This window comes from Ovis canadensis, chromosome 2 (assembly GCF_042477335.2).
Source record: "Ovis canadensis isolate MfBH-ARS-UI-01 breed Bighorn chromosome 2, ARS-UI_OviCan_v2, whole genome shotgun sequence".
NCBI lineage: Eukaryota > Metazoa > Chordata > Mammalia > Artiodactyla > Bovidae > Ovis > Ovis canadensis.
Window position 1 is genome coordinate 217,059,424 of NC_091246.1, and position 25,281 is coordinate 217,084,704.

General features: G+C 37.6%; 2 protein-coding genes across 14 annotated transcripts in view; one reads left to right on the forward strand and one right to left on the reverse strand.

The window, feature by feature from the left end:
- RPE (ribulose-5-phosphate-3-epimerase) overlaps positions 1-16,102 on the forward strand; it is a 28,437-nt gene extending 12,335 nt beyond the window's left edge. For 4 of the 6 annotated variants that reach the window (XM_069578231.1, XM_069578234.1, XM_069578232.1 and 1 more), the window contains 4 exons: positions 4,113-4,252; positions 4,627-4,761; positions 5,315-5,401; positions 9,340-11,913. In XM_069578231.1, the coding sequence (XP_069434332.1) occupies positions 4,113-4,252; positions 4,627-4,761; positions 5,315-5,401; positions 9,340-9,462 (485 nt within the window). In that variant the 3' untranslated portion in view covers positions 9,463-11,913. Of the gene's footprint in view, positions 1-4,112; positions 4,253-4,626; positions 4,762-5,314; positions 5,402-9,339; positions 11,914-15,038 lie in introns of those variants that run through there. The other 2 variants (XM_069578235.1, XM_069578230.1) reach the window with 2 other exon arrangements.
- Positions 11,164-25,281, reverse strand: part of KANSL1L (KAT8 regulatory NSL complex subunit 1 like) — a 134,153-nt gene continuing 120,035 nt past the window's right edge. For all 8 annotated transcript variants that reach the window (XM_069578220.1, XM_069578228.1, XM_069578227.1 and 5 more), the window contains exons 9-15: positions 20,222-20,350; positions 18,833-18,951; positions 17,737-17,861; positions 16,218-16,272; positions 14,956-15,068; positions 13,842-14,010; positions 11,164-12,772 (exon numbers count right to left, since the gene is read on the reverse strand). In XM_069578220.1, the coding sequence (XP_069434321.1) occupies positions 12,542-12,772; positions 13,842-14,010; positions 14,956-15,068; positions 16,218-16,272; positions 17,737-17,861; positions 18,833-18,951; positions 20,222-20,350 (941 nt within the window). In that variant the 3' untranslated portion in view covers positions 11,164-12,541. The remainder of the gene's footprint in view (positions 12,773-13,841; positions 14,011-14,955; positions 15,069-16,217; positions 16,273-17,736; positions 17,862-18,832; positions 18,952-20,221; positions 20,351-25,281) is intronic.

Consider the following 25,281-nt stretch of genomic DNA (forward strand, 5'->3'; position numbering starts at 1 on the left):
TTTTTTTATTGACCTTGTGGACCATTTATGAAGGGCTCTAGCTGTTCTGTTCAGTATGGTAACCACTAACCTCATGTAGCTATTTAAGTCAGCTAAAATTAAAAATTGTTTCTTAGTGGCATTAACTGCATTGCAGGTTCTCAGTAGCCACGTGTGACTTCTGTACCAGTGCAGTTGTGGAACACTGCTGACTTTGCAGGAGGCTGTTAGAGCCTCTGTAGGTCCGTTCCACTTGGAAGGCACTGACTTTTCGAGGGTAAATTTATCCTTAAAACTATCGGAGTTGGATGAAAGTGTTCTTTGCCCTCTCACGCCTTGTACAATGGCCACAGAATCCACATTCTGGCTTTGTGTGGATTTAAAATATGTATATTTTGTCTTTTTCCCTTCCTTTTAGTTGGTCTCCCAACTGTTACTTCTCACTGCTGTTTGACTCCCCTTCTCTGTGCCCTTTCTCTGACCAACTCAGCTGCCACCCCTACCCCCCACAATCTGTTTTTTCATCCCTGCTTTTAGTTTTTGTTTGCTGATAAACTTGCTAATCAGTCTTACCAGAAGACAGTCTCAAGTAAAGATGAATGGATTTCATATGCTTTAGAGTTTGTGACCTTTGTTTTTTATCTTATATGTTGTTTGTGTAATTCTTGGATACTGGTAGTTGGTTAATTGGTACATTATATATCTTAGGAGTTAGATCACAAGCTGTATGTATAACTGCTAAAGCTTTTAACAATTCAGTCCTAATATTGAGTAGAATTTACTGTCTTAAGATGTAAAGTGGTAGGGAAAAGTCATTTTTGCTTTTATCTAAATCAGTGGTCTTCAAGTATGGTGTGAGGACCTGTAGGCATCTTTTATAGACAGATGCAACTGAAGCGGCTTAGTAGCAGCAGCAGCATGATGTCAAAACTATTTGTAGTTCGATTTGTAAATTGTACTGATATTATTTGCATTATTTGTACCGATGGTGCAAAAGCAGTGGTGAATGAGTCTGCTGATGCCCTAGCCAGAGATAAGGCGGTTTTCCTGAACCAGGTAATACTGAACAGGTTACTACAGGTATTATGATGTTCTTATACACCATGCCTTCATAGTATCCTTGAAGAATTGGAACAGGTGATGGATTTAGTAAATCTTGGTTCTTGAGCATGCGTCTCTTTAGTATTTTGTGTAACGGAGTGGGAAGATAATACATACAAAGCCCTTCTGTTGAATCCTGGAGGATGATCATTTCCTTGAGGAAAACCACTCATTTCATTGTCTCGAGCTGTAGACTGCAAGTGCTGGTTTTTTCACATACACCATTTTCCACTAAAAGAATAACTGACAATGAACTGTGGTTATCAGACTTAGATATTTTCCTGATATTGTCTTTAAAATTAACTACATGAACCTGTCACTTCAAAGAAAGCAGCTCATCAGTTTTTGTTGCCACTGACAAAAGTTAGAATTTGCAAGTGAAAATTGAAATTTTGGAAAACTTATATTTGCTGCTTTGAGCTTGAAAGCTTCCCAATGCTTATAGCTTTTTTTATAAGATCTGTAGTGACATTGACAATGTGGGTTTTGGATAGTATATAAAGAAATGTGTCACTGTTTGGAAGATCTGTGTAACTCAGTGAACCAATAGTACTTAAAAGAGCTGTTCAAAATACAGACTAACGAGTTTTAGCATTAACAAAGTATGGAAAGGTCACTGACAGGATTTATAGATTCCACACTGCCAGTAATCTTTCATACTGCTTGTTGAGTTTTGGGGTAGAAACGGTAGACTATCCATACTTGAGTGAAAAGGCTGTGCGGGTAGGGATGCCTCCCTTTTCTCTGCATTTTTTTTCCCTACTATAAAACAACAGATTGAATGCAGAGCAGATGTGAGAATACAGGTGTGTATTCTCTTAAGCCAGGCACTGCTGCTGCTGCTAAGTCACTTCAGTCGTGTCCGACTCTGTGCGATTCCATAGACGGCAGCCCACCAGGCTCCCCCGTCCCTGGGATTCTCCAGGCAAGAGCACTGGAGTGGGTTGCCATTTCTTTCTCCAATGCATGAAAGTGAAAAGTGAAAGTGAAGTTGCTCAGTCGTGTCCGACTCTTAGCGACCCCAAGGACTGCAGCCTACCAGGCTCCTCCATCCATGGGATTTTCCAGGCAAGAGTACTGGAGTGGGGTGCCATTGCCTTCTCCAAGCCAGGCACTACCTACTCGCCAAAATGTAAAATAATGCAACTGTTACATTAACATGTAATGGATTTATAGTATCATTACTTTTTTATGACTGACTTAAGTAGACACAAAAGCTTCCCTCGTATTTCACATGGTGAAGAATCTGTCTGCAGTGCGAGAGCCCACCTTTGATCCCTGAGTCAGGGAAGATCATCTGGAGAAGGACATGGCAACCCACTCCAGTGTTCTTGCCTGGAGAATCCCACTCCAGTATTCTTGCCTGGAGAAAAGCCTGAAAGGCTACGGTCCATGGAGTTGCAAAGAGTCGCACACGGCTGAAGTGACTTAGCACACACAAATAGACACTGAAAGTTTTTTTTAGTTTGCCTTTCTAATACATTAGATATTGATAAATATAATCCACATCATCAGTATTGGGGTGGAGGAGTCTTCAGTAATTTTTAAGAGTGCGGAAGGAGTCTGACAGTAGAACATTTGAGACCTGTGTTGTGATTACAGGCAGAGTCGCTGAGTCGTTGATTCTCCGAACACCAGAGAATGTCCAGTGACGGTTGCTGGCGGTGACTGCACGCTGGAGATTGAGTAGGGATGACTTAGCTGTCTAGTCTGGTAGCTTAGGAATGAATAAACTTGGTCTCGTAAACCAGATTGAAATTTTCTTGTTTATGATATGAAGGAAGAACACACCAAATTGAGTTTATCTTCTGAAAACAAAGTTTTGCCTATTGAAACATGTTCTATTTTTGTTACTTTTATTAGTTTAGAAATAGAAATGTTAGCTTTGACTTCGTTAATCAGGCTCTATACTCTGTTTTCCTGACGTTTTTCAAAGCCTTGTTGCATTTTCTAAGTCTTCGCTACTGAGTTCTGTAATACTTGATTTTTTTTTCTTTAACATAGTTTTGCTGGATCAGAAATGTGCTGTCTGTTACGAAACAAAAAGCTCAAAACTCTGCTCATTACTGTCTGTCTGGCACAGGAGAGTTTACCGTTTTCTTCTTTCCTGCATCATTTCTTGCTTTCACTTCTTTTAAGCTGCCCTCGCTTTCCCGTGAAATGCTATTAATATTATGTTTTAAGTCAACATGTTTAAGAAGGCCACGCCCGTTTCTTCCCAAACATTTTCATATGATTTGAGCTTTAGATTTAAGGACACGTGGCAGGCTGCTTCTGGTTAACATGATCTTTCCTCTGAGTCTGTTCCTCCTTTTGCAGTTGTCTGCCTCTTAGTGATGACAGTTCTGTTCTAGCTCCTTAGGCCCAAATCCTTGCACCATCTGACCCTTGTCTCACTGCGCACATCTGAGCCACAGCAGTCCCTCTTGGCCCTGACTTCAGAAAATATCCAGAATCCCCACCACTGCTCACCATCTGCAGTCACTAGGTTTATTGCCTTGATCTTCAAAGTTAGATCTAAGTACTGCACTATTTGTTCTGTGTCATTCAAAATAAAACCTGACGGTCTGCAGAGTTCTGTAGTTTTATCCAGTGTTTCTCTTACCTCATCCTCCCTCCCCAGTGCTGCCCCTGCCCCGCCCTGACTCCAGCAACACTGGCTTTGTTTACTACCAGCTTTATTTGTATTTACTCCTTTATTTGTCTCCCTAAGAATGTAATCTAAGTTTTTTACAATGATATTTCCTGAACCTGAACTTACGTTTCCTGATTCCTAGTTACTACTTCTCATAAATAGTGCTGTAGGCTTTTTGTGGAAAAATGTTGGATTTTTTTTTTTTTATAAATGTGTTTAACCAGAACCTTACCTTAAAGATGCAAGGAAGCTATCTATGCCGAAACTTGTATTTAACAATTATCATGATGGCAGAAGAGTCCATATCTGAAATAGCAAAAACTACAGATTGACTTCAATAATATGAGCAGCTGTTTTCCTTTTAGTAATAGTTAGGGGATATGTCTTTTCTTTCCAGACATGCACATGATGGTGTCCAGGCCAGAACAATGGGTAAAGCCAATGGCTGTAGCAGGAGCCAATCAATATACCTTTCATCTCGAGGCTACTGACAACCCAGGAGCTTTGATCAAAGACATTCGGGAGAATGGAATGAAGGTAAGAGCTTAGCAGTGAGGGTAATGTTTTATACTATTCATTCTCAGAGTTCGGAAAGTTTGGTCGAAGACCCAAAATGATAGGTGAAGAAGACCAGACGTAGACAACTGTTCTTCAGCATTGAAGCTAGACTTTAAGTATAACATGTTTGTCAGATAAAATGAATACATTCTACTAATGTTTTCTAGAAATTGCTGCCTTTTAGAAACATTTACTGGTGATATCCATGTTGACTTAAAAAACAACTTACAGCTGAACAATTAATGTATGTATTCCATTCTTTAAGAATAGAGCTTCCTACTGGGCCTGATAAACCACAGTAATGTAATATGGAAATAGTTATTGATGTGATGTAACAAATTTGTTTGTTACAGGTTGGCCTTGCTATCAAACCAGGAACTTCAGTTGAGTATTTGGCACCATGGGCTAATCAAATAGATATGGCCTTGGTTATGACAGTGGAACCTGGGTTTGGAGGGCAGAAATTCATGGACGATATGATGCCAAAGGTAAAAAAAAAGTATTTGGTTCTGGAGTAAGGTTTTTTATTGTGTATATTTATTCATTAAGCATGTATTGGGCTACTTGTATGTTTGGGCTGCTTGTATGTTTATACCTTACTCTGAAGGCGGGGAAATGGGGGTGCCTACATGTCATTGGAATATGGGATGAGAGATGCCCAAAGAGATTTAGGTTTGGAGATCAGAAGAGATACCACGTATTAGTTTCCAAAACCATTGGAAACTGTTCTGGAAACTGTAACCTTTAGATGGAATTTTCATTGACTGTTGAGGGTTTTATCTTTGCCTTGTTTCTGTGAGCTATGTTTTCGGCAAGTCCATGACAAATTCAATGCCATTTGGCAAACAGAACAAAGCTTGCTTTTATGAAAGTTTGTTTCAGTATATTAAGATGGCTTTCCCCAGTCATAACTTTTATTGATATAAAGTTACTCTGTGAGACATTTGGAGTCATATTTTAGTGGCCATTTCATTTTTTGTTTAGTGTGCTTACCCTCTACCTGTCCACTTAGGAGTCATTTATTTCCTTGTGTATATCTAGGTTCATTGGTTGAGGACCCAGTTCCCATCTTTGGACATTGAGGTGGATGGTGGAGTAGGTCCTGACACTATCCATAAATGCGCAGAGGTGAGACTGCTCCTTGACGGCAACCTGGACCAATTTCCTATCAAATGTAATGCCAGGACAGATCTTGTCTACCAAAGAGATTTCCCCTACACTTCCTAAATAGTCTTTCTTGGAAAAGTATGTGTTTGTTTAAATGTAAAACTAGGAAAGTAAATAGTAAGTCCTAGCTATCTCAGTAATGATGAAAAAATTCTTTGAAAGAGGAATGTGCTGACTGCCAGCCTGTGTAATATCATTGAGAAGTTCCAGGGCCTTTGAGATAGTTTTCCAAAATAGGGAATCTTCCTATTTTGTGTGTGGTTTTTTTTTTTGTTTTTTGTTTTTTTTGCTTCCTATTTTTGCTTCCAGTGTTTTGTGTAAATGTCACACACTTTTCTGCTTGATACTTATCAAAAGCTTGACTGTGATCAGTATGAAGATGACACTGGACAGACAGACAGTGAGCATATATCTTTTGACCCCTGTAGAATTCATTTTTACTGATCTGTGCTTTGTCGTTAATACTGTTTCTGCTTACATTGAGACATATGGTCTCTGTTAGTCTCCAAGGCAAACTATTCAATATCAGAGTTATCCAAGTCTATGCCCCAACCAGTAACCCTGAAAAAACTGAAGTTGAACAGTTTTATGAAAACCTACAAGGTCTTTTAGAACTAACACCCAAAAAAGGTGTCCTTTTCATTATAGGGGACTGGAATGCAAAAGTAGGAAGTCAAGAAACACCTGGAGTAACAGGCAAATTTGGCCTTGGAATGCGGAATGAAGCAGGGCAAAGACTAATAGGAGTTTTGCCAAGAAAATGCACTGGTCATAGCAAACACCCTCTTCCAACAACACAAGAGAAGACTCTACACATGGACATCACCAGATGGTCAACACCGAAATCAGATTGATTATATTCTATGCAGCCAAAGATGGAGAAGCTCTATACAGTCAACAAAAATAAGACCAGGAGCTGACTGTGGCTCAGATCATGAACTACTTATTGCCAAATTCAGACTGAAATTGAAGAAAGTAGGGAAAACCGCTAGACCATTCAGGTATGACCTAAATCAAATCCCTTATGATTATACAGTGGAAGTGAGAAATAGATTTAAGGGTCTAGATCTGATAGACAGAGTGCCTGATGAACTATGGAATGAGGTTCGTGACATTGTACAGGAGACGGAGATCAAGACCATCCCCATGGAAAACAAATGCAAAAAAGCAAAATGGCTGTCTGGGGAGGGCTTACAAATAGCTGTAAAAAGAAGAGAGGCGAAAGCAAAGGAGAAAAGGAAAGATATGAGCATCTGAGTGCAGAGTTCCAAAGAATAGCAAGGAGAGATAAGAAAGCCTTCCTTAGCAATCAATGCAAAGAAATAGAGGAAAACAACACAATGGGCAAGACCAGAGATCTCTTCAAGAAAATTAGAGATACCAAGGGCACATTTCATGCAAAGGTGGGCTCGATAAAGGACAGAAATGGTATGGACCTAACAGAAGCAGAAGATATTAAGAAAAGGTGGCAAGAATACACGGAAGAACTGTACAAAAAAGATCTTCACAACCCAGATAATCACGATGGTGTGATCACCCATCTAGAGCCAGACATCTTGGAATGTGAAGTCAAGTGGGCCTTAGAAAGCATCACTATGAACAAAGCTAGTGGAGGTGATGGAATTCCAGTTGAGCTGTTTCACATCCTGAAAGATGATGCTGTGAAAGTGCTGTACTCAATATGCCAGCAAATTTGGAAAACTCAGCAGTGGCCACAGGACTGGAAAAGGTCAGTGTTCATTCCAATCCCAAAGAAAGGCAATGCCACAGAATGCTCAAACTACCGCACAGTTGCACTCATCTCACATGCTAGTAAAGTAGTGCTCAAAATTCTCCAAGCCAGACCTCAGCAACACGTGAATCGTGAACTCCCTGATGTTGAAGCTGGTTTTAGAAAAGGCAGAGGAACCAGAGATCAAATTGCCAACATCCGCTGGATCATGGAAAAAGCAAGAGAGTTCCAGAAAAACATCTATTTCTCCTTTATTGACTATGACAAAGCCTTTGACTGTGTGGATCACAATAAACTGTGGAAAATTCTGAAAGAGATGGGAATACCAGACCACCTAACCTGCCTGTTGAGAAATTTGTATGCAGGTCAGGAAGCAACAGTTACAACTGGACATGGAACAACAGACTGGTTCCAAATAGGAAAAGGAGTACATCAAGGCTGTATATTGTCACCCTGCTTATTTAACTTCTATGCAGAGTACATCATGAGAAACTCTGGACTGGAAGAAACACAAGCTGGAGTCAAGATTGGCGGGAGAAATATCGATAACCTCAGATATGCAGATGACACCACCCTTATGGCAGAAAGTGAAGAGGAACTAAAAAGCCTCTTGATGAAAGTGAAAGAGGAGAGTGAAAAAGTTGGCTTAAAGCTCAACATTCAGAAAACGAAGATCATGGCATCTGGTCCCATCACTTCATGGGAAATAGATGTGGAAACAGTGTCAGACTTTATTTTTTGGGGCTCCAAGATCACTGCAGATGGTGACTGCAGCCATGAAATTAAAAGACGCTTAACTCCTTGGAAGAAAAGTTATGACCAACCTAGATAGTATATTCAAAAGCAGAGACATTACTTTGCCGACCAAGGTCCGTCTAATAAAGGCTATGGTTTTTCCTGTGGTCATGTATGGATGTGAGTTGGACTGTGAAGAAGGCTGAGCGCCGAAGAATTGATGCTTTTGAACTGTAGTATTGGAGAAGACTCTTGAGGGTCCCTTGGACTGCAAGGAGATCCAACCAGTCCATTCTGAAAGAGATCAACCCTGGGATTTCTTTGGAAGGAATAATGCTAAAGCTGAAGCTCCAGTACTTTGGCCACCTCATGCGAAGAGTTGACTCATTGGAAAAGACTCTGATGCTGGGAGGGATTGGGGGCAGGAGGAGCAGGGGACGACCCAGGATGAGATGGCTCGATGGCATCATGGACTCGATGGCCATGAGTCTGAGTGAACTCCGGGAGATGGTGATGGACCGGGAGGCCTGGCATGCTGCGATTCATGGGGTCGCAAAGAGTTGGACACGACTGAGCGACTGAACTGAACTGAACGCTAGAAAACTAATATTTATTTCATTTTTATGAGGAACATTTTGGACAATGCACTATATTGTAGCACAGCAGTGTCTCTCTCATTGGATAGATTTTTTGCAGCTTTAGGGGTTCTCTCAATGGTCCCCCTTTCTTTCAGCTCTGAATCATATAACAGATTGGATTTTCCTCCCTGAGTCAAATCTCAGATAAATTTGAACTTATTTTTATAAGTTTTTACTCATTTTTACACTTTGATTTCATATTGAGAAACATCTTGAAAATCTTTTTTAAGACACCTCAAAACCATTCTGGAATGCAGAGAAGCATACATCAGCATATGTTCCATTTCTACTGGCATCAAAATGAGAAGATATTTAAATGTAGTGTTGCCGTATTTTTTGGATTATCTCACATTTTAACAGTACTTGTCCTTTTAGACTGTCTGCAAATTCCTCTACATAGTTCAAAGATGAAGATATTGATTTTTTTTTTTTAGGAGCTGAGGAGGCATTGGTACATAAGGGGAAAACTTTAATAGAGGTGAAGATTAAAGGTTTTAGATAAAACCTTATCTAAGTATTAGCAGAGATGCACTACAGTTTATTTAGAAGAGGGTTAGGGGTTACCAAAAAGTCGATGTTTCTTACACGTTTAAAAATAATTTCACATCCTCTTTTAAGCATTTCAGCTTTCTTCGTTGAACTAGCTGCTTAAGTATGTTCATCTTGAAGTGGCTTTTATACAGTTAAAGTGCTGACTGCTAGGTATAAGGGTAGAAACTCTAGTCTGGGAGTTCTGTTTTAGGTTTTACCACATCTTCCTTTGAGGCATAACCTAAAGTGTTTACTTCTTTCAGGCAGGAGCTAACATGATTGTGTCTGGCAGTGCCATTATGAGGAGTGAAGACCCCAGATCTGTGATCAACCTGTTAAGAAACGTTTGTTCAGAAGCTGCTCAGAAACGTTCTCTTGATCGATGAAACAACAAGGAACCCATTGTTTCTGCTTAGGAGATCTCCTTTTTACTGGAAAACAAGAATATTGACTACCAAATCATACCACAGTTGAGGCAGTGCTGCTTTTCTGAGCAATTACTCTGTCCAGTGACTAAAATCCATTATGCAGAATGTTCCAAGAGGTTAGAAATTGGTGTGTATAACTACATTTTTAGTGATGGAATTGAAAGATTAGTGTGATAAAATACCGTTTTTACTGGGAGACTTGATTTTTATGAAAAGTAAAAATATGGCTGTATTAAGGTTACAAGCAGAAAAGTGTCTTAATGCCTAAGGAAGGCATGTTAGCTACTATGAAAAAAATTTTTTTTCTGAATTTCTAAAAAGAATTTTCTTTGTTTTTTTTACTGTTTTCTGAAAGCAAAGGCAGTTCTTCAGTTTTTCCTGTTCCGTGTCATTTTTGATTTGTGTGTGTGCTAGCTAAGTTTGCATCTGATTAGGAATGGCATACTTATTCTCCTAGCTTCAAAAACATTTATTTTTTACTTTGCACCTTATATTTGATATATTAAAAAAAAAGTGTATTACGAAGCCCAGGGATTTTCAAGTTGTTCTAAAATATGAGCACAAGTTTTATCAGGGTATTTTGTTAGCTGTCCTAGAAGGACAGATTATTCAGTGATCTCTCGCCGCCCCCCATCCCCACCCCCTTTCCACTTTTTCTTAATTATACACACTATTCCTAAGGACATAAAATGTTTTGCTAGCTCTACGCTAAAAAAAGAAAAAAGGCCTCTGTTTAGAAGTAATATTAAGTTGAATCCTGACCCTTCTGTTTGTTTGATCTTAGCAAACCAAATCAGCCAACCTCTTTGAGCTTCTACTAACTGATTTATACATTGAATGTAATTATGAGTGTGGTATTGTGTTGAGGATTAAAAAATTATTATATATGTAAACTTCCACTGTTCCTAGAATTGTAAGGGTGTGGAATTGAACATGCCAAGGCAAAGTAGCTATTAGATAAGTTTGTTTTTATAAAGGACGTTGATACAATCTCACGAAACCTACAGTCAGTCCTATGAATGGTAAAACAGGTGTGTTTCTCCCCATTAAAAAAAAATGAAGATACTGAAACTCATCAACAGGCTGGTACGATGGAAAGAATCCAGGAAAGCATAGGATTTCTGCTCTGTACTTTTTTTTTAATAGATGGAGCGCTTAAGAGGTGGATTAAGCAAAGGAAGCTTAATTGTCTTATTTCCAGTCTCACTTTAAACTAGAAAAACCAATTGCTAAGAATATTCTGCAACTAATGACTTTTGACTCCAAGGATATATATTTTATTAATCCAAGAGAGACCAAGTAGGCTAATATATGACAAAGTACAGAGTTAATCCATACACTATTTACTGTTGTGTCCCAACTCTGACAGTAGATATGTATTACCTACTTTATTCTTGTAAATACTCTTGCTATGAAATGCACATGGTAAGAAATAACAAGACCAATGTCATTAAACTTTTTCAGGCTACTATGAGTTTTGAGAAATAAGGTTTGGAAAATAGGAACGTTAACACTTAAGCATGGCATAGAGCTTCCTTGGTTTCTTCTGTGTTTTCAAGGTAAAATTTTATTTCTTACTGTTTATTTTGGCTTAGGAAAGGCTTTGCCACACAGATACACGACAAGGCATATAGAAATAGACACAGCCAACACAAGGCATATAGAAATAACTTTTTAATTAAAAAACTTACATAGAGGATTATAAGATCAGACATGACAAAAAAAAATTGAGTTTATTTGCCTGGACAACTTGGGTTTGTTCTGGCTTTTGTTTTTTAAAAAATGTACAGTAAAACTATAAGCCAAAATTTGTCAGTATTGAATTGGAAATTTTTTCTTTAAAGAGACCAGTATAATTTCCAGTCTCTAACAAAAACTTACTGTCAGATCCCCCAGATTAGGCCAGATGGCTAGGATTGTCAGTTATATTATATGGGTACTACAACTTGAATAACCTGTTTTACATGAGAAAAAGTGATTCATATAAATTGTCCTCAATTTTTACATAGGAAAAAATAATGTAATAGTGTCAAAAGAGATTTTTACTTTATATACACTCCAGTATCCAATACTGAAGTATTAACTTTTTAAGAATTTTAATTCTCTCTCTAGGATACAAGTAAGAATAGATGCCTGTTTGAATAGAGTAAGCAATGGTAAGGAGTGACCAAATGAACTGAAGTACAGTAATATACGAATGGGAATTTCCTGTTTGTTACTCATTTCAAGTGGGATGTTTATGAGATACATAAAGCTCAAATCTTAAAAGTTGTGTTAGTTTTAAAATACACTAATATTTAACTCACCATTGCTTTTCTTATTCTGTCAGGAGTGAATAGAAAATAACCTGTGTTTAACCCAACAGACAGATTATCAGTGATTTCAAATAAAGTATTATGTTACCTGGTATAGAAATTTTCATAAATAACTTCTATTAAATATGTCTTTTAAAGTCTGGACTACTAGGAAGGGATGTTTTTAGACGTCCAATATCATTGGAAATCTGTGCTTTCTTTATAGTGCAGCTGATATTTCATGGGATAATTCATACATGCATTTTTCAAGTGGAGTGGTCATTGCCGGTGCTTTTCAAAACTACTTAGATGTGTGTAGATGTATGCATGTATTCTCTATACACACATATTTTTATATTCTTATTTCTGAGGCAATTTAACCATTTGTATAGAAAAAAAAAGCTGTCATTTGATACACAGGGGTGTGTGTGGGTGTAAGTGGTTTAAAAATTATTTACCTAGTAATGTGATTTGACAGCAAATTATAGCAGTTAATTTTCTGGTACTTGTGATTTGCATCAAACACAAATGACTAGCACTTGTTGGTCAGTGAAAAGCTAGTTACTTTTGGTTTCAGGAAGGAAAATGAAACTAACTTGCCTGTTTCATAAACAGCATAAAAGGTTAATGTGCACTATATGCCCTTATTCTGGAACTGAGACTGTGGAGGGGCAGGACAGCAGGGCTTGCTTTTTTCTCCTGTTTTCCCATTCATTTACACAGTTTTCTTCACTTGTTCCCTGTCACCTATTTTTTTTAACATGAGTAAGTCCTGGACCAAGGGTTCTGTACTCTTCCATTCCATCTGCCGGCCTTTTTGGATGGTGGCCATTCTCTGGTGCACTGGTGCAGAAGACTTCACTGTGGCAAGCTGGGCTTGATCTTTCAACCTGATCATTTTTTTCATCTTGGCATAATAAAGCTTCTGTGTCTTCATCCTTCAGTGGAAAAGCCCGTCGCTCCCACCACAAAGACTGAAAGAGAAAACATTTTCAGTTTCAACTAATTTAAGTTCATATCTCAGATAATCTGTAGATGTCAACCATTGGTCAGTACAAATTCTTATTTGGTCCTAAGTATCTAGCAACTTAAAGTGGGATATACTGAGGATTTAATAGGGAACTTTGGGAATTATTTTTTCACTTTGCCTCTTCCAAGAAGAGGGAAATGGTGCTATTAGGGAGTAGTGGTCTTCATTTAAAGCCTAGGCACATGTTGGGGAAATTCCCTTAAATGTGTTTGGGTCGTCTAATTCAGTATCTCCATTTTCATCCCATCATTATTATAGACACCTATTAACTCTTCTTTCTCTGAGCTTTCTATGACTTGCCTCTTAACTTCTATTATCTCTACTCTCTTGATTCTAAATATTATTTTCCAATACTACTAAACAGTACAAGAACTTTATAGATGCAGTGTAGAAAGCACTCCTATTGAGGTTAAAACTGGACAAATGGGGAGACAAAATCTTTTCTAAGGGGAAGAGAAATAACTAACATTTCTATGTGCCAGGTAACATTCTATTTAATCCAGTTAGGTTTGTAATGAAACTCTGATAGAATTCCCTGTTTCTAACACATAAGTGAATAGGTGGAATTAGGTTTTGGCATGTTACATAAAAGGGCTTCCCCGATGACTCAAGCAGTAAAGAATCTGCCTGCAACACAGGAGACACAGGTTCGATCCCTGGGTAGGGAAGATCCCCTAGAGAAGGGAATGGCAACCCACTCCAGTATTGCCTGGAGAATCTCATGGACAGAGCAGCCTGGTGGGGCGATAGTCCATGGGGTCGCTAAGAGAAGACGTGACTGAGCACACACATATACGTTGTGTTACATAAAAGGGGGAAGTATCTGTAGTTAGTGATGGAACTTGAATGCTGGAATATGGATCCTCTGGTTCCTACACCCAGCATTCTGTACTGGACTGTTGCACTGAATGTGTTATGTAATGATGAATCCTTTGTCAGCAGCAAGCAATTCTATAAACAAGTTTTTGAAAGTCAATTAAGGAAGTTTTAACAGTTACATAGAATACTCTCACCTTGGTCTCTTGAGTCTGACTCAGTGAAGGTGAGCCGTGTGCACTGGGAGCCTGGCTGTCTGAAGGAGGCTCAGCAGGACTCCCCACTGCGCAGTGCTGCCCACCACTGAAATCGTAAGGGCAGTCTTTCAAAAGTAGGTCTTGTCCTTCAACGTTTTTAGTGTAAGCTCTAGCAAGAAAATCAAGAAAACATTTTATAAACAACCTAAAGTGTAGTTCATAAGTCCATTTAACTTGGTAACTTTTCTTTAAACAGTTTTGCCCAAAAGATTTTAAAAAATTCATATGCTGATTTTCCCCATGTTATCCTCACATCTCAAAGGCTTTTATTTAAAAGGCACTTCAGGGAATCTTTTGCCAAATGATTATAAGTAATTTTGTTTGGGGGTATTTTTTGTTTGTTTTCCAGAAAACAGGAAAAGATAGTTAACTTGACTCTTACAGTCCGAGTTCCCAGAGTATCTATGATTATTGTAATGTCATCCATGAAGAACTCGATTCACATTTTCCTCTGTACTTCTGGAAAACTGTATCTCTGTAATGTAGAGAAAGTTGAGAATAGAATCTCAGGTATGTTAGGATAACTCTTAGAATAAGGATCTACAACAAATCTGAGTATCTTGACTTAAACAGAAATGTTTGTAAAGTGTGAACAAAATGAGAGACCCCCCACACTACAGTGACTACTAGGTTTCAGTATGATCTTATGTTTTGAGTTTTGACTATATCAAAAAATAGTTCAATTAAATATAAAATACCAGGGTTTCTCTCAAATACACTAGCTATGTTTTTAGGATTTATTCCCCCTTCCTTCAAAGTCATGTTCAAAGTATTTCAGGCTATTTGCTTTTTACCCTAGATAGGTTTTTAAGGGTCTTTTTTTGGTTCATTTCAAGAAAAATATTTTTGAAGTAGTTGTGTTACAGATTACTCAAGAGTGTAATCACTAGTGTTAGGTCCACCATTATAGTACACTGAAATGACCTTTTTATGGAGAATTTTCACATTATTTGCTCACTTAAATCTATTACTGATGCTGACAATTAGCATGAGAAATAGAGTGGAGTAAGACACAAAACTCAGGTAAGTAGCCTGAATATAGTTCAACACCTGCCTGCTGTTTCTTCTATGCCACTTGCTTTGTTCCCATAGTGACCATCTGGCTTGCTCCTTCTCTTCATACTTTTTGTGTCTTAGGGAGAAGACTTCGTCAGAGAGATTTTCTATCTGGAGTTAGAAATGAAAAGTTTTGCTTTTGTCAGAAACATTTTGAAATGAGAACAGGTGTCACAGTTCCTCATAAGGAGAACAATAGGAAGAAAACAACAATAGATGCAGTCTATTTCATGAGAACACGTGCTATGAGAGGAGATTCAGATTCCTAAGAAGAGGGAGTTTGGAACTTTTTCGCCATTGGGTCGTGTTTGAAGACTTACCTAGAGTACTTAATAGGTACCTTGAATACACATAGGGTCACAATGGTTTTTTACCTTTACATGAAATACCCTTCATGCTTTATTCATTCAGACCTTTGTATTGCTTCTTACGGAGTATACTGTTGATGGAACACGGTAATATCAAGGTAAAACAGATTTGGGAACTAGTTTAATGGATTTCTAAAGCTTTGTGGTGTTTCTGGCTAGGATCATTCTGAACTAGGGTGCATTAAAAGAGGAGAAGGCATTAAAAAGCAAATTTTGGTAGATGAAAAATGAGATCAGTTGGCACAGAAAGACTGTAAGAGAAACAATGTCTTTTATGTAATACTGCCTCTTCAGACTGTCACTTTGGAATTAGTTTGGCTGTATAGTATTTTTCTCTATAATTTTTCTTGTCTTAGTGTAAGTTTTACCCTTCCAGGTCCATAGTCCCTTTCCTGTGGTTCCAAAAATCTGGAAAAAATAACAGGTTTTCATTTGGTGACACAGCCTGATCTGAAAATGATGTGAGGCTATTGTATTTCCTATGAGTATTTCACTATAGAACTCAGTATTGATTGAGAACTTCCCTAGACTCCCATACAAGACTAAATCTCATGCAGAAAAATATGACTAATAGTGGAAATGAATACCGGTACTCAATAAGTTCAGTATTTCAACAACTCATGTATGGAAATGGTATGTTTTATTTTTGCTTTTGTTTATTCTTTATGCATGTTGTCTCTGTAGGAAAATTTGTAAAAAACACTTTCTTAATCAAATTAATACCTTTAGTGAGGAACTTTTCATAAGTTTTGAAAATAAAAAAATCAGTATATTTTAGAGGGCTTATAGTTCCATTTAGTTCATCAAATACCAAATTAAGCACATGAAAAAGAATTAAGTAGGCTTCATAATATATTATATGCAATTATCCCATAAGTGAAAGGCAACTTACCTCTTCTTCACCTAAATCATATTCATCCAAAGGCTGAAGAACAACCATCCTCCAGCTGTTGAAGACAGAACCAATTTCAAATAGCTTTTCTTAATCTATCTAAATGTAGCAATTTTATTCTATAAGCACAACCAATATAGTAGTGTTTTCTTTCTTTGGGATTTCCATAATTCAACTGGTTGTAGTATTTTAGTACTTCATTTTTTAAAAGAGACAAAATATTTGTACCATGAGACGAGGACAAGGAGAAGATGAGGCTTAACTTTGGGCCTTACAATAAACAGTTTCTTCTACATAGTTGCATTTTATACCTAAGAATGTACTAATTTTGAAATAAGTTAGTGGTATGCTGATAAACTGGCTAAGAAAGTAAAAAGGAAAAAAGCTGTGATTTGTAGCATTTGCCAGTTTGCTTGTGTGAAGACTCCCATCATGGCCTCACATCACAGGACTTGTATATTAAACAACCAGGTCAACCAGCAAGCTCCAGCCTATCAATGGAAACTGGAAAGACACTGTTGCTATAGACTGTTGTAACCACCAAGTATTGTTTTTTACTTAATATACAATATATCAACAGATTCTCTGTAGGAATTCTCATAATACTTTCTAGAGTATTAGGAGTTCTCTCACTGGCTCAAAGCAGCTATGAAAAAAAGGATCAAATTAGCTAGAATAGAGATGGGTAGGAATAACTGCAGTTGTCATCAGCTGTCTTGTTTCCATCCTTTTCTATATCTACTTGGTGCCAGATTTATAATCTTAAAAGTGCTTTCATCATTGCTAAGAAATTTGACTAAGTTGGCTGCCAGCAGGAGACAGATCTGTGTATGGCATTAGAGGACATCCACAACCTGGTTCCAATTTGTTTTTAAGCCTTCATTTCGTTTATCACCCTAAACAAAACTAGTCTCTGGCTTAGCCTTGCATAATTGTTCCTGTGCCTGAGTTATGGTCTCCCTGTGTGAACACACACTTTCTCCTTCTGCCCCACCTCCTTTTCCTAATACACTCCCAGGTCTTCCCACTCTTCTTGCTATTTGACCTGTGTATTACGGACCTGAAGATACATTAGAATCTTTTGTTGTCACAGGAGCTGTCCTCTTACAGTGTGAATACCCTCTGCAAAGGTAGTTGCTTTCTTTGAACTCTTTGTGCAAATCTCCATTTTAAAGAGCAAAGATTGTTATTGGAATTATTTATATCCCTAAAGTACCTTTTAGTGCCATGTACACAATAGAAGGCTAAATGTTGAATGAAAAAATACTCAAAAGTACTAAAGTAAGAAAATCTTAAGAATTTCCCTTTCTTAATAAAACCTGAGAAATAAAGCTGTGTTACTATACGGCATCATTTCTCAGCATGAGTAATGTAAACGTTTCTTTCTCTGTCTTCCCTCCATGTAACCATATAAATGGGGGAAAGGCAGAAAGCAGCATTTTCTTTACGTTAAATAAAAATTTTAACTTCACTGAAAGTTATTCAAGGAAGGGAAATTAAAGGATGTAAGTATACACACCTTGGAGTAAGTATTTCCTTATATTGGAGCTTCTCTAATTTAGCTGGGGCCACTAACGACATGGGGATCACAATATTATCTATATCATAAGAGCTCTCACTTCGCAATCTTCGTCGTGCTGTATTCTGCAAGACAGGATTACAGTAGTTTGACAACAGTTTTGGTTATGTATGATGATACTCCTTTTATGAGTATATAAAGAAAATATGGAGTGCCTCTAAGTTTTATAAATATATTATAAAATCTGACCATAAGATGTTAAGAAAAACAAGTATACATAACTTCTATGAAACAGTACATTTGTGTGTGCACACATTCAAGTCTGTTTTTAAAACCATTAAAAATATGAATCCCTTAAAATACAAAACTCTTAGCAGAAAGTGAAATTGAAGTCGCTCAGTCATGTCTGACTCTTTGCGACCCCATGGAATGTAGTCTATCAGGCTCCTCTGTCCATGGGATTTTCCAGGCAAGACTGCTGGAGTGGATTGCCATTTCCTTCTCCAGGGGCTCTTCCTGACCCAAGAACCGAACCTGGGTCTCCCTTATTGCAGGCAGACGCTTTACCATCTGAGCCACCAGGGAAGCCTAAGAGTACTATAAAGCACCCTAAGTGACAGTGAAATCTTGTAACCAACTCATTTTTATTAGGAAGAACTGTGAAGTAAAATGTTCGGTGAGCCATTTAATAAAGATTATTTTTACAGTCTTCATTTATGTGTTCCTAGGCCCTGAGCATCATGCTGTTTTTCTAAATCCTCCCATATTTTGACCTCTACTCCTGACCAGATAACAAAACACAAAACAATGTAAGAATAACACAAGTGCTGGATTCTTATGTAGCCTCATGAGTTTTTTTTTTTTTTTAGCCTCATGAGTTTTTAACAAAAAACCCCCATAATCAAGAATTAATGAACAATTAGGTCCCTAATAAAATTTAATCAATATATTGCTTCTTAGTAAGATAATTCTAAATATGCTAATTATGTACTAGTAAATAAAGCTATTAACAAAATACCCTGTTTAGGTCCTCCCCACCGCCCACCAGATATGTGAGCTTAAAAGCAACTTGAAAGTTCACTGTACAAAAACCTACTTGTGATGATGAATTCTGGGTTCTTGATATAACATTGACATTAGTAACTGCAGTAAAACTGCTTTGGGATCCTGGTTCTGTGCGCTGAAAAGCAAATTCTTCAAATCTAGTTCTTTCTCCTGCCATGGAAAGACCATTGAGAGTGTCATACATTAAATGTAACTGGTAAGTATTAGACTTTCTGTTTTCCTAGTTTGGTAATGTGAGTCTTGATCTGTTTATTGATTTTATTTTTTTAAATTCATGTATCAAAAAACAAAACGAAGGAAATTTTATAGAAATCTCGGTCACACTTGCCTTTTCTGGGGTCCTGACAGTTTATACCCAGTCTATCATTCCTTTAACCTCACCTCCCTTTACTATGTTCCTGCTTTCTGTAACTCTTGAAAAGTGAAAGTGAAGTCGCTCAGTTGTGTCTGACTCTCTGCGACCCCATGGACTGTAGCCTACCAGGCTCCTCCATCCACAGGATTTTCCAGGCAAGGGTACTGGGGTGGGTTGCCATTTCCTTCTCCAGGGGATCTTGCCAACCCTGGTATCGAACCCAGGTCTCCCACATTGCAGGCAGATGCTTTACTGTCGAAGCCACCAGGGAAGCCCAGCTTCTTCAAATCAGTGTCCATGCATTAAAAATGGTTGTTGTATACAGAGCTGTCTAGTTAAGTATAGCATTTTACCTGTGTTGTTCTTGTATTAATGTTAAATCCACCATGTATAATATAGTTCAGTACATCTTGGGTATAAATAATTTCTAATTTATTGGGTATACTGGCATACTGCACCTAGGGCATACTTCACTAATTTATATAATGTTAGAGCCTCTAGAACAATGAATAAGATCCAAAAGAGTATACAGATTATTTGTTATTTAATACACATTATCCCAGTTAAGTTTTGTGTTACTAGCAGAGTTCTCGTTTCAAAGGTATCATCTTGGCACTGTAAGGTCCTAAGGGCAATTCAACTAGGTTGAGTTACTTAGATGCATCTAATCCAATTTATCAAAATTCTGAAGAAGCTTCAGCGAATCAGCATCTCCACAAAAGGAACCAGGTATGGTAATCTCTAAAGGGCAACCTTGTACTAAGACGTTCTGAGTCCAGAGCACAGTGCTAGAGACTGAAGTCCTATCCAGGAGGACGGTAGAAAATAACTCCGGTTAGTAAACATAGGAAGGAAATTCTTAATTTCCATAAAGTGGATGGAATCCCAGTCCACATAATTCTGAATTGACTACATGAATTTGCTGTTTGATGTTCATAGCACCATGGATGTTTTGTGTAATTAGTGACTTCTGGGTTATTACTTCATGAGGCAGGGCTTTTGGAGATCAGAATTTTATTATTTTCAGTTTTTACTACTAGTGCTCATGTCCTCATTTGAACTTACCTATTGCTGTTTCACTCAAGTGTCTTTTCTTTCTTCCCTGTAATAGCTGCACAGAAGATTCTGACTTTATGTGAGGCTTGCATATAGAGGAATATCCATTTCTCCATTGATTCAGAGAAGTATTACGTACTAAAATGGAAAGAAAAATGAAATTTTAGTTCCTTAACACAAGTATGGTGAACATGTTAACTTGCTTTTACTTTATAACAATGCAGAATATTGACATACCAGTTCAAAATGACATATATAACATGAAGAAATACCCCTAAGCTGAAAATAACAGAGTAAGATTTATTAAAAACATCTTAATGAAGTGCCCCAATTCCTATAGTTTCTCATTTGAAGAGGAAAGGTGATCTGTTCTGTCTTCTAAGTTATAAACTTTTAGTTTATGCTCACCCTTAAATCTGGGAATAATTCAGGACTAAGTAAGATTATAGAATCATAAGAGACTGGGATCTCTTGGGAGCAATAACCAGATTTCATCAATCTCTTGACAGTGCCTACTGCCATTTTTAAAGCAATGGATTTTTAAAACTTTAAAGTCATTTAATATCTCTGTGTACCAGCTGCCTGAACTGTAAAATAGGGATAATAGCTATTGTGGGATTATGGGGATTAAGTGAGTTAATTCCTGTAGTGGTCACTAGAAGGATTTCTGACCTCAGTATGCAATAAATGTTAGTTTCATCATTACTGTTTTCTTTCTGAACCCTATATTTGCAATGCTGGATTAATAATCAGATTGGCTTCTTTTTTTGAAATGTTTGGAGATGTGGAAAGGTTGGCTTAAGTGACAAATTCTAACACTGGAAAAAATAGTATGGATGGTCTGTCAACAGTGACAGGGACTAAGATTCCATGATGGCAAAGCACCCTAAAAATGATAGACAAAACTTTTACACATAGATGCACAGATCTACACATTTACATCCACATTAGCATGTTAAAAAATGAAACTTTTAAGTAGAACAATTTCTGAACAAGCTCTGAAAGCCTAATACCTTAAGAAATTTGAAGAGCAAACTGCAAAAGCATAAGAGAGTAAAAGTCTGATCATTAAGGAGCTCTGAATGTGGAGGAAAGAAACAGTCATCTGTAGCAGAATTACCTGTAAAATGACTACACATACTATCACAGCCAGCATCCTTGAAGCTTCAGCAGAGAAATGGATGGGTGGATAGATGAGGCAGCACCCAGGTGCCCCACTTTGAAAACATGTCCTGCCCATCCATAACTGCCTCTGAAAACAATATTGAGTGTAAATTTCTTCCTCTTCCATGAAGAGGATCTCAAGCAGTGGCAAAACTATCTTAGTCAACACGAACTTCAGAGATGAAAACACGACTCCAACAAGAAGTACTAACAACAAATGTGAAAGTTTTCTCAAGAACTATGTAATGGGTTCACAGAATACAAATTTATAAGTCTTCAAAATAATATTGCCAAGAGAAAGGCAAAAGGCCTCTCCAAAGAGATCTCAGAAACAGAAAGGATAATTGAGGAACAAAATCACTGCTCACTGGCCTGAATAACAGAATGGATGTAACTAAAAATCACGATCATTGAACCGGAAGAGTAATTCTAAAACTCAAAGGAACAGAGTGATGGAAACAGGAAAAAAATTTCTAGAGGAGGACAAACCAAAAGAGGGTAAAAAAAGGAAAGAATAGAGTGAATGAGAGGCAATATTGGAAGAAGCAATAACCAAAATTTTTTACACAATAGTAACCCTAAGGTTTCAGTAACTTGAGCATCAAAGCAAATGGCAGGGGGCCAGGGTGGGGGGGGATGACCAAACATCAGTATGAAGACATCCTAAGAGTTACCAGAGAAGGGGGAAATTATCATAAAGGAATGAGAATCAGATTGACATAAAAGCAAATGCAGGAGAAAAATGGTGGCTTAAAGCACTCATGGAAAACTAAACAGAATCCTAAGGTTTCTACCTACTCCCTCAGAGATTTCTACCCGAGAAAAATAATGCAGAGAAATATGTTAAATAGTATAAGATAGTAGGCATAATTCTAAAATTCATTTCTACAAGGGTGCATCTAAAATTGTGAGTTGGGTTTTAAAACACCTGGCATGTATTGGTGTTCCAATAGTGTCCACCACTCTTGTTTTCCAGAGTATTTTCAAGAAAAATCCAGGTAAATTCAACCCATTTCTTCTAAAGGAATTCGCCACTCACCTTGTCTCGTAAAAGCACATCAGACTTTCCGAATCAAGCTTAACCTTTACTTAAGTGATCCTTTTAATTTTACTGAAAAGTTTCATTACACTTTTCTCACTCTTTGGTAATTTGTAATGTTATAATGGACTCTTGAAATAGTAGGAAATATATGGCAATTCAGAGTGTAACACACATTCTCTTTACCTATGCTCATTGTAGTAACCCCAGCCTTTCAGCTTGCTTACCCAGATTTTCTGAACTCCATCCTAAAATATATTTTGACCCAGTATCTCTCATATTCCGTCTTCCCTTCCTCCCTTTCACTTATAGAGAGCCAGTTACATGCCAGGCATGTAATTAGATTTACTTTTTAAAATATAACTTTCTACAGGGATTTGGGGAAAATAATTGATTAGGCTATTTCAGCAGTATAGATAAGCGATCATTAATTTGGACTAAACTGGTAGAAATACAGAGGAGCAGGTTTGAAGCGTAAGATCACTGATAGTGGGGTTTAGATATGAGGTAAGCATAGGTAAAGAAGGCTGAGCCTTAGGGTTCTGACCTGTGTGGGTTGTTCCTCTTTCTGCACTTTAAACTTTTTATTTTGACATAATTTCAGACTTAGAGAAAACCTGCAGTAACAACAAGTGCCATTTAAATTCTGATGCCCTAAATATTAACGTTTTACCACACTGGCTTTCAATGAGATTAAGTTGACACGATGCTTCTCTATTCTAGATATGCCAGTGTTTAAGGGCATTCTCTTACATAGCCACACAACCATCAAAACCAAGAATTAGTGCTGTTAGCTAACTGTAGACCTTACTCAAAGTTCACCAGTTAGTCCTGTAATGTTTACAGAAAATCCTTATGCTGTATTCAGTTGACAGGTTTCTGTTTCCTCATATCTGAAAGAGTTCCAGTGTCTAGTTTTTCATGACTGAATATTTTGATGAGTGTAGCCCTTAAGTTGGCTTTGGTATTTTCTCACCACTAGCAACTACTCAATTCTTCAATTTTTTGTCTTTTCTCTACTTTGTTGTTAGCTGAAATGAGTAGTTGTCAAATTGCTAACTCTAATGCACAGTATAGGATAAATCCAAGATCTGAGGCAAAGCACAAAACCATCTATTTACCGTCAATTTATCCCGCAAGAATAACAGGCTATGACAAGGTATGCAATTGTTTCCATTTGAAAATCTTACATATAATGGGCCAACAGCATCTGAACCACCTGGGACCTTGTTAGAATCTCAGACCCCATTCCATGCTTACTGAATTAGAACCTGCATTCTAACAATAGCCCCAAAGTAATCTGCACTTTAAAACTTGAGAAACTGATTTGGAACACTTGACTTTTCCTCTAGATTCCAGTTAAGTATTACCTAAAGCTACACTTGGCATCACCATCTTACTGGAGTTCCCTTTTGCCTTTTTCCCATCACCCTTAACCTCTCTTCCTCTGCTGTCCACTAGGCAGTTTACACACTCATCCTCTCTTTTAGAATATTTTTATCATGTTGGTACCCATAATATCATTTAATAGTCATTTATGTGTCTGCTTCTATCACATAACTTCCCATGATTCACCTTTGATTTTTTAGCACTTACTAGTCTACTTGGCACAGAGAAGGTGGTCAGTAAATACTGGGTTCTAGTTTTAGTCAATTCTACAGAAAAGAAAAACTAGTGACCAGCTATTTAAGACAGATACAGGATGAAATTTGGGTTGAGAGGGGGAGGGAATGGGGAAAGTAGAAAAGGAGAGTGAAAGTTGCTCATTTGTCCGACTCTTTGTGACCCCATGGACTATACAGTCCATGGAATTCTCCAGGCCAGAATACTGGAGTGGGTAGCTTTTCCCTTCTCCAGTGGATCTTCCTAACCAAGAGACTGAACCCAGGTCTCCCACATTGCAGGTGAATTCTTTATCAGCTGAGCCACAAGGGAAGCCCAGTAAAGGAGAGATTGGTACACAAAAAAGTACTGATTTGCCTAAGTTACAGTGCAAGTTTGATGCAGGAAGCAGAATACTCAAAGCCAGTGCTCTGGGACAACCAGAGGGATGGGATAGGGAGAGAGGAGAGGGAGGGTTCAAGATGGGGGGGACACGTGTGCACCTGTGGCTGATTCATGTCAGTGTATGGCAAGAACCATCACAATACTGTAAAGTTATCCTCCAATTAAATTAATAAAGTGAAAAAAAAAGTAGCATTCAATTCAAATGTTTTCCACTCCTAGCTTTTAATTTTCCATTACTAACATGTCATTATATTATTGATACATCAGTAATAATTTTGTGCCTAACATTTACACTGCTCCATTTTTTTAAAGTCAGATAAATTAGAGTAACATTAGAAGAAACATAATTGCAGAAGAAATAGAATAACTTTGTTTTTGCAAATTCACTTTCAGTCATATATATAAATTTCATATTCACATTTCAAATGTAACATTTTAATTTGGATGTATGTATAACTTTTTTTTAACCTGATAACTCACTGTTACTTTTTCAGATGGTCACCTAACATTGCTCTGATTAGAAACAGTAGCATTTAACTATTCCCTAGCTGTTGGAACTACTTATAATCATCATAATTTTATTTGTATTATGGACATTCTTAGAATAATCATCTTGCACACATTTTTTAATTAAAAAATTGTTAGTCTAGGATAAATTCCAAGAAGCACAATTGTATCATGAAAAATATCTAAACATAAGCTATGCTACTGCTAAGTTACTTCAGTCGTGTCTGACTCTGTGACCCCACAGACGGCAGCCCACCAGGCACCCCCGTCCCTGGGATTCTCCAGGCAAGAACAATGGAGTGGGTTGCCATTTCCTTCTCCAATGCATGAAAGTGAAAAGTGAAAGTGAAGT